Source organism: Triticum dicoccoides, chromosome 2A, assembly GCF_002162155.2.
Source record: "Triticum dicoccoides isolate Atlit2015 ecotype Zavitan chromosome 2A, WEW_v2.0, whole genome shotgun sequence".
Lineage (NCBI taxonomy): Eukaryota > Viridiplantae > Streptophyta > Magnoliopsida > Poales > Poaceae > Triticum > Triticum dicoccoides.
Window position 1 is genome coordinate 307327739 of NC_041382.1, and position 9558 is coordinate 307337296.

The window sequence follows — 9558 nt, forward strand, 5'->3', positions numbered from 1 at the left end:
GACGGTGAGCCGCCGGAGGCTGCGCACGGTGGTCAACCGGCAGCAGCGTCTCGCAGCAGCTGGACTCGTGGCCGGAGATGAGGCAGCGACGGCAGCGCACGGGGTTGGTGCAGGCCCGCACCCGGTGTCCGGCCTCCAGGCACCTGAAGCACAGGCCGGCGACTTCCTCGGGCGACGGGCTGCGACGGCGGCGATGGGAGGGAGGAGTGGCCGCGCGTCGCGCGCGCGAGCGACGGTTCCTCCGCCGCGGCTGCTGGAATCTATCGGCGTCGAGCACGGGGCCTCCATTGATGCGATGGACCTCCGAGCGTGGTCCCAGGCGAGCGGCGGCCAGAACGCGGGCGGCCGGCGTAGTCGAGCGGAACAGCACCAGGGCCGGGCGCGGCGCGGCCGGCGAGGGGGGAGCGCGGGGCCGGCAGGGTGCTGACGACCTCGCGGTAGGAGCGCGAGTCAGAGGACTCGCCCGCAGAACCGCTCTAGCGGATGCGACCGTCGGGGCTAGAGTCGCCGGAACGGGCATCGGCGGAGGCCATGGCCAGGGAGGAAGGGAAGGGTAGGAGGGAAGGCTACCGGCGAGGATTCGACGGCGGCGAGGCTGGTGGGGGGCTAGGCTAGACTAGGGAGCGGGTAGGGGAGCATGAGCGGAGCGCCATCTCTCACATTCAATAACCATGTCTTCATGACTCGGTTCACATCACGTATAGTAACAATGGTAAAAAAAAGTTAGCATCCCCATGTAGATTACTAGATGAATATGAGGTGGCTGCATTTTGACATAGAATAAACATCAAATGAAGAGATGACGAGTGGTGATTGTCGCCATTCATTATATCTAAGATCTGAGTTTACAACTGTCATTAGTGTTGAGTGCTCGTCCACTAGTTGCTGTTCTTTGCTGATCCTTTTCGGCATCTAATGTGAACGGCTTTCTGCGCAGCCCCTTCTGCATACACGATGACTTTTGCATATTTGTCTCGTGTGTGCTTCCTACCTTCTAGCTCTCTAAATATTCTGCTGTGTCCACCAAATCCGTTGCTCTTCCGTGTTTCTCATGCCATGCGAGTCCACCAAACTTTTGTGTCAGCCTTCTTTTTCTGGTCCTGGTCCTTTCTATACAACTTTCGTGGCCTACATGGTCCTTGTTGTTTTCTACAGGAATTTAGTGGCTTCTTTCTATGCCCATTCTCTTGCCGCCAAGCTTCTTATGCCGCCGGTTTTCTTAGGTTATGATTTTGTGTGCAATGTTTCATTCCTTGATGTGTCATCTTCTTTTGACACCCATCTTCTCTTGATACTTGCCTTGTATCTTCTACTGATGTGGTGTCTTCCTCTAATGCGCTATCTTCTTAGTTATCCCCTTTGGCTTGACTCAAACAGATTTTGAAGACTCTTCATGCTACGACAACACTCTCAGCACACGGATTTTGGATTATCATTTTCGGGAAAATCTAAATAGTAGACGTACGCACAAACATTCTCCCGTGCAACGGCGCAGAGATATGTGTGCCTTCAATCGTACAGCTAGAGACAGCATACCGCGGGCACACATCGTGTGATTGGGGCCACCCTGTTGACGAGGGGGTTTATCTTTCCCTCAGTTGGGTAATTTGTCCCTTCAGGTGAGCGCCCGACTTGCCCAGCCGCACTAAGCTTTCTCTTCTGTTGCAGCGGTTGGTTTTTGCAGGTGGTGCTTGGTTTCCCAAGGTAGCCAAATTCGTAATCGCCGACGAGCTGACGAGGAGGGGGTGGAGGGGAACCTGGGGTTCTCAAGCGAGCACCTGCTGGTTGTGCTCACATCACCCTGCCTCAAAGCGTGGACAGCTGCGATATTTGGCAACGGATTGGCACAAAAATGTCATGCTCGGCAAACATATCGGCAAGCTTGATTCAACTAATCTGGCAACTATGGATAACTAACTAATATGGCAACTAATAGCAACCAATCTAGCCACTTCATACAATTAATCTGGCAACTGATAATAATTAATCTGACAACTTCATACAACTAATCTGGGAACAGGGCGGGAGCTGGGACGGAAAGATTGGGAACTAATCTGACAACTAATATGACAACTTGATAACAAATAATGTGGCAATTAGATAACACTAATCTGGGAACTATGTTTTGCTCCAGCAGAGCCTTTTCATTTTTTTTAAATTTTCTCTGCTGCCGTCAGAATCTGCATTTGCCTGAATGTACTCGACCAGAGCTTCTTTTTCTCGTCCTTTGTGTGTTTTGTCTCATGTCCCCAGTGTTTCTCGCCTGTCTTTGAAGAAGATGCAGAGGATCGGAGGGTGACAGCGATAGGGGAGAGATGGGTAATCGTAAGGGAGTGTATAGAGGAGAGATTTTAGGCAAGTGCACGCGTGGGCTAGGATCAGCAACAGGCGGCCCAATGAACTGCTGGAGGTAGAAATAGATGTTCGGTCGCGAGCGCATAGCTAGAGGCAACCGCACTGGAAGAGTCATGTGCAGCACTGCTGTGTAGTTCAGACCATCATTTTTTTTCTAGTGTTACACTTCTTCAAATGCAATGCTATTGCATACACTTTGCATTTGAGCAGAGGTATTAAGGAGTATTAGTATTGGTCTAGAAGTCCTTATTAGGCTATGTCTTTTTCCTTGTACGCATGTGGGCACGAGCGAGGCTTGATATTAGCGAGTGTTTCCAGCTATCAATACCGAGGCCACCCAAACAGCTGAATACCACTTCACGGTTCCGACCCTGAATACCAACATCCAAAAGCAGTATAACTGGCCTTCTGATATTTCTAGGGACGGATTGCCACAAACAAAAAGTTGTGTTTATTATTAAAGTGAAGAAGCAAAATTGTTAATGCCATTATTGCAATAAACACAATAATTCAACAAGATAAAATAGTATAAGAGTACGGTTACTTAGGTGATTGTTGGCCCAACTGCTTCCTGCTGATGCCAGAGATAAATCGCCCAAGAAGAAGGGACATGGAAATAAAAAATGTTAGAAAACCTCCACTCAGCCCAGCTAGCATGTAAGCCTGCACCAAATGATATAGCAACAGCCCAAAGCAGGTGTTAGGCGAGAAAACTTTTTGTCTACAATAAATATGTTAGAAATTCAAACAAGTTTGGAACATATGAAGATTAACTAAATTAATTGCTCTGTAGTTGCAATGATGTGGTCTTATCCTCCACAATATGCATGTTTCACATTTGTGTTGTGCTTGTGCATGAAGAAGTCAACAGTATAACATGATTCAACTAGTATTTCTACAAACAAGGCTTCTGGTTGTCGACCAGTAGTGCTATACATGAGAAATAGGTTTGCCATATACAGGATGCACATGCCAAGTCCCAAGTTGCCCACTGAAAACAGAAAAAAATGTCGATCCACAAAGAGATGTTCAAACTTTAAATGTAAATTTAAAATTCTACTCACTCCGATCCAAATTAATTGACGCTTGCTCAGTACAAAATTAGTACAACTTTATACTAAATCAGCGTCAATTAATATGGATTTGCTTGTATTTAAGCAAATGGGATTACTATTAAAATAATGAACATAAATCCTTTAAGGAGGAAAGAAGAAAACTTTCTTAACAGTTCATCGCCTCTTACTTGATTGGTCTTATAGTATTTTTTTTCTAGGTAACAATGCATCAAAAAACAGGCAGTGGCACATTCAGATATTCGTATGATGACATTTGAGCAGTGTAAAACCAGTAATGCATCGCCAATCTTCTCGTGGAAGTGAGTAGAGAGAGGGGTGGTGCCTAGGTTCAGGCCCCTAGATGGGTGATGGCTGTCTGGCTATCTTTCTTGATCAATAAGAGAATTACAATTGTGTCTACTAAACCACGTGATAGGTACGAGGCTCCTGCGTGACCCTTCCCATTGGCTGGGCTTTGCCTGGTCCTTATATAGCCATATAGGTGGATGAAGGTCGATAGTTTGGTAGCTATCTTCATGGGATACGATATAATCAAGTGACCCATAGTTTAGGGGACATATCTCCCACAGCTATAGGATCCCCAAAATAGCGTCCATGTACTTTTATCCCTTACGAGTGCCTACTCAGGCATAGTGGGGTGTGCGACCCGGAAGCTCCTAGACAACGGACCGGATTCACCCGTAAGGCATCCTCCTTCGAGTGGGTAGCCTTACTCACCGAGAATGCCTCCGTCAGCACTCAAAACGAGGTTGTGCTTTGGTAATCGACTCGAAAGTGGGCCTTCCATGCTGCGGGCTGTTGCGGCCCCGGTTCTTCTCACCTCCTTGAAGAGCAAGAGGAAAAGGGTGATCTCCGATCAGTCTTATTCTTCTTCATCGGGAGATGCTCCGAGTCTGTCCTTGTCCAACCATAAAGCTCCCACCAACCTCTGGAGTGTCACTAGCTTCTAGGTGGCCCAGCCGTCTCTTACACAAAGGGCTAGTTAAATATGTTACATATACGACAAGCGTACCTCGGAGTGGAGCGGTAAGTTTCCGATGTTCCGCGGGAAGAAGAATCTGTTTAGCCACCTCCGATGAAAAATTCTCACCCGAGGGATGTTGAGACGAGTCCCTCAGGTGGCCAGCCAACACCTCCCAGCGAGGGCCAGCCAGCGGTACTCTTGCTGCCAACCCCTGGGTTGATCGCCTGTTTAGAGGCGACCAAGGCGGTACTCTTGCTGCCAAACCCTGGGTTGGTCGCCTATTTAGAGGCGGCCAAGGAGGTATTGAGGGCACGGCCATTGTCTGGCTGCGCGGTAGTTACTCTGGTACCTCAAATCGTGGAGTCCCTGGAGCACCAGGTGGCTGGTCTCTGAGTGCACAAAGATTCACTAGAGCAGGAGTGGTTCGCCTTTCAACCTGTCTACACAGAAAAGAACAAGGGGTCCAGCAGTTGTGATGTTCCTTGGAAACAAACAGCGGCTTGAGGCCCTAACGAAAGAAATGGCTGATGCCCATAGCTTCACCGCCTTCTTGTCTGAGCACCTGGCCGACGTCCTTAATTACAAAGGGAAGTCATGGGCACTATGGTGAATCTCCCTGACCTTCCGCTGAGGACAAGGGAGGAAATGGCGGTGCCAACGGAGGCAAAGTACGCGGCTTTGTGCACCTTCCCAGAGTGCAGCATGATCATGTCTGGAACACATGCCAAAACATGCTCGCGAACTACTTTGCTCTCTTGGAAGTGTTTCGCCCAAAGGCTTGTCCAGAGTTCCTTCATTGCACCGAGCTCCCAACAGACTTCCCTGACCGGTGGCGAAGGCAGCGAAATTCATCTCCATGTCTTTCGCGATGGAAGTGTTGCTCACGTTTCTCGGGGGGAAATGACTCTTGTGAAAAATCCAAGAAGAGAATGCCTCCGCAACATGGGCGTTTCCCATGCTCTTACGAGGGCAAGTTAGGTAGAAAAATTCTTCTGTTTAAGGGTAATACAAACTTACTGAAATGGTACTTCCCTTCCTCCAGCCCCTACCCTTTCTCCAAGGAAGTTCCGCCTTTGGGTGAAGGATACACAAGAGCAAGGAGGCTTTCAGACGTAGAATTTCCTAGGTTGATCAATGCTCCAGCTCGATAGGTATATTTCACCATTGGAATTGGTAATGTCGTATGCCCCGGGACGCAGTTGCTTGACTACCTCTAAAGGCCCTTCCCACCTTGATAAGAGCTTGTTGTTGCGCTACGGTCATGTATCCATAGGACAATATCACTTCGCGAATTTTCAGGAGACTTTTTCTCATGGTATCGACACAGTGCATGTTGGTATCCCACAGAGCAGATCATGTCCATGTCCCGCTGCTCCTCAAGAAAAATTAGGTCATCCACTTGCTGCTAGGGTTCTTTGTCCTCGTTGAACATTTGGGCACAAGTGGACCCGAATTTATCCCATGAGTGAACACAGCTTCAACTCCATACGCCAGTTGCAGATATGATACAATTAACCCCTTGGCCTGTTCAACCAGCAGTTGTTCTAGGGACGTGCCGCTGACACAAAGCACAACTCGGTTCCCATGTCGCCGTGGAGATAAAAAAGCAAAAAGGCTCCGAATTGGGCCCGTTTTCGGTTATGGTGCGGGGCTAGGCACCCCATAGTGGGTTACCACATTCTTGCCAAAGAAGCGTATTGTGGCGACCATGGTGGGGTTGGTGATTGGTTCCGCCTCAATCCACTTGGTGAAGGTATCAACCGCCACAAATAGGAACTTGAAATGGGTTGAGGTATAAATTCGGAACTCGGGTCACGAAGGGCCACGATAGGGGTATCGTTTGCAGTACTTGAGCGGATTGGTAAAAAAATTCGGACGTGATATTGACAAACCCTACATTTCTTCACAGGTTTGCTTGCATCACAAAGGGCCATAGGCCTGTAGAAACCTTTTCTGAAGGCCTTCCATACCAGGGTTCAGAAGGAAGCATGAGCTCAGTACATCCCACCATAGATTTCATCGAGTAGATTTCTACCATGTATCTGAGAGATGCACCGCATGAGCACTTCGTCTCGTCCACTTTGATAGAGGACGTTGTCCAGAAGGGCCATCCACGATTCTTCACTATCAAGCGGTGCCACAAGTCGCCCCGTGACACCTTTTAGCACATCAATCCCTAGTGATGGCCCAGGTCGTCGATAGGTCTCATGGACAAATCTAGGACAAGAATTTTGGGACATAGGGAGTACATCGCTTGCTTGCGGTATCGACGGCTTGAGGAGCTTCTCTATGAAGACCACGAGGTTTCCTCAAGTTCATGCTGAAGTCAGTCGCGTGAGTTTGTTGACGTGGTGATTTTCGCATCTTGGAATACGCCTAAAATCCAAGCCGACAACCCCTATTCCAGCTTGCGAACGTCCCAAAGGTATGTTACCATGGTCGGGCTCAAGATTTGATACTCCCTGCGGGCTTGTCTCACCAACTCTTGGGAATCTCTTTTCAACAGCAAGCGGCGGACACCAAGGGTGTGTTTGGTTCCAAAACCAAGTGGAATGTCAGGGAACCATTGAATGATTCCATCTTGACGTTTGGCAAGAAGAGAATGAGGTAGGATGGAATGGTTCCTAGGGGCAGAATGCCAAAATTTGATCGATCACCTTCTCCAGCCTCCGCTACCAGCTACTCGGTCTACTTCTCCAGCCTCCCACCTCACCCGCCTCGTGTTCCTCGACAAAACCCCGTGGGCGTCGTGAGCCTCCGTCTAGGAGGCATCCCCGCCCCAGCCGCTCCCCGTTGGCTCAAGCAGGTGAGGCGGGAAGTCGGGTACGAGGAGAGCGGGAGCGACTGGTGGAGATCGTGTGGCTGAGGCGCAGAAGGTCGCGAGCGACGACGGGGTCCCTAGCGTGCAACGTCTGAAGTTCGTGCGGCCGAGGCGCAAAAGGTTGCGAGCGACGACGGCGTGCAGAGGCGTCCACACGCTGGAGAGGAGACCAAGGAGGTGAGCGAGAGAGACGAGGTGTCGTCCGCCCGATTTGGAGAGACCACTCAAAACTGCATACACAGGGAATATAACATTCTCTGGAATCGGTTGGTTCTAGTTCCTTTGATGATCCAGACACGAGAATGGGTTCTAGGGACGGAACCGACACATGCCGTTCCACTCCTATGACAGAAGCCAAACACACCCCCAAGGTAAAAAGCTACTAGTAGACCTGCCAGCAAACTCCCATATTCGCCATGTTGTTGGTGGCCGTGAAGTGGAGCTGGATTGCGTACCAGATGGAGTCTACTTGTGAGGAGATGAGTACGATACCAAGCCCTGCTCCGCATAGGTTGACCAACCCAAAAATGAGTGTTCAAAGGTCATGCTGGATTTTCTCAAGCAGTCGAGTACAAAATCAGTGAGTGCTTACGACTTGATGGCAGTATGGGAGGCGAAACATACGAAAATCTGTCGAGCCCCGCCACCCATTTCAATATCCTCCGAGCTTAGAGCATCTCCACTCGCGCCCCCCACAGGCCCCACAGGGCAAGTTTTTTCGCGCCGACGCCGAAAAAAAACCCCAATCGCGCCCCCAGGACGCCGAAACATATTTTGGACCGGCGATTCCAGGCCGAACCCAGCGCATTGGGGGGCGCTTGGGGGCTCCGGCGGAAGGAAAAACCACGCCTGGGCCACCACTGTCAGCCAAAAAGCATCTTGCACGTCCGACGCCCAGGACGAAGAGCATCTCATGGTCCTCGCCGCTCTGGCCAGCCTGTTCGCGAGCAATGCAAAGCCGCGGCGAGGTGGCGACGCCGGGCCGGCTAAAGGCAAAGCAGAGGCATCGACTGGAAGGCTATTACTTGCTCTACGCCGACTACTTCGCCGACGCTCCATTGCACGGCGAGAAAGTATTTCGGCGCCGTTATCGGATGAGCCGAAAGCTCTTCCTCAGGATTGTGAATTCCATCTATGAGTTCGACAGCTACTTCAAGTGCAAGAAGGATTGCACCGGCACACTTGGATTTACCTCACTCCAGAAGTGCACGGCAGCTACGAGGATGCTTGCATGCGGAGCTCTCGGTGATTCACAGGAGGACTATGGACGCATGGCCGAGTCCACGACCATTGAGTGTTTGTACAAGTTCTGCAGGGCAGTGGTGGCAGTGTGTGGACCTCAATACTTGCGATCACCCAATGCTGAAGACACTGCTTGAATCCTAGCATAGAATGGAGCAAGAGGATTTTCTGGGATGCTTGGAAGCATCGACTGCATGCATTGGACATGGAAAAAACGTCCATTTGCTTGGCAAGGGATGCACAAAGGCGCCAAAGGAGGTTGCAATGTGGTACTTGAGGCAGTGGCCACACAGGACCTCTGGATTTGGCACTCCTTTGGTATGCCAGGAACTCACAATGACATCAACGTACTGGAGTGCTCAAATGTCTTTGCCAAGCTTGTTGAAGGTCATGCTCCTGCGGTGAACTTCGAGGTCAATGGGCGCCACTACAACAAGGGATACTACCTAGCATATGGCATCTATCCAAGATGGTCCACATTTGTGAAGACTATCGCAAACCTGTGCCAGGAGCCAAGAACACCTACTTTGCCAAGTGTCAGGAGGCTTGCAGGAAGGATGTCGAGCGGGCATTTGGTGTGCTCCAATCTTGATTTGCTCTTGTCCGGTACCCCGCTTAGACCTGGTCGAAAGATCACATGTGGGAGGTCATGACTTGCTGTGTCATCTTGCACAACATGATCATTGAGAGCGAGCAGGAAGAGCCAGTGTTTGACACTGAACCATATTACGGGCAGGGTCCTCTTGCCCAAGTTGATCACCAGCTACCGGCAACCTGGACTGCCTTCCTCAATATGTGTCAGGAGATCCGAGACCCGCAGGTGCATCAACAACTGCAGCACAATCTGGTGGAGCACATATGGAGGCTCAAGGGCAACGCCTAGCTCGACGTGTGATGAAATATGAGTTTTTATTTGTTGAACTATTTGATTTGCATTGATTTGTTGAACTATTTGATTTGTATTGATTTTCTATGATGAACTATGTGATAAAAATTAGCTTCTATTGAATTTGTGCCGAAGCACACCGAATATGGGCCCAAAGTGGGCCAATTTGCGGCGAAAGTAGGCCAATTTGTGCCAAAAGTGGGCCGAAATCGAC

The 9558-nt window shown here is 49.9% G+C and overlaps 1 protein-coding gene across 1 annotated transcript in view; it reads right to left on the reverse strand.

Moving 5' to 3' along the window:
- LOC119354444 (endoplasmic reticulum metallopeptidase 1-like) overlaps window positions 1–9558 on the reverse strand; it is a 40281-nt gene that overhangs the window by 7099 nt on the left and 23624 nt on the right. Inside the window, exon 14 of the mRNA XM_037621173.1 lies at window positions 2900–3018. Within this exon, the coding sequence (XP_037477070.1) occupies window positions 2900–3018 (119 nt within the window). The remainder of the gene's footprint in view (window positions 1–2899; window positions 3019–9558) is intronic.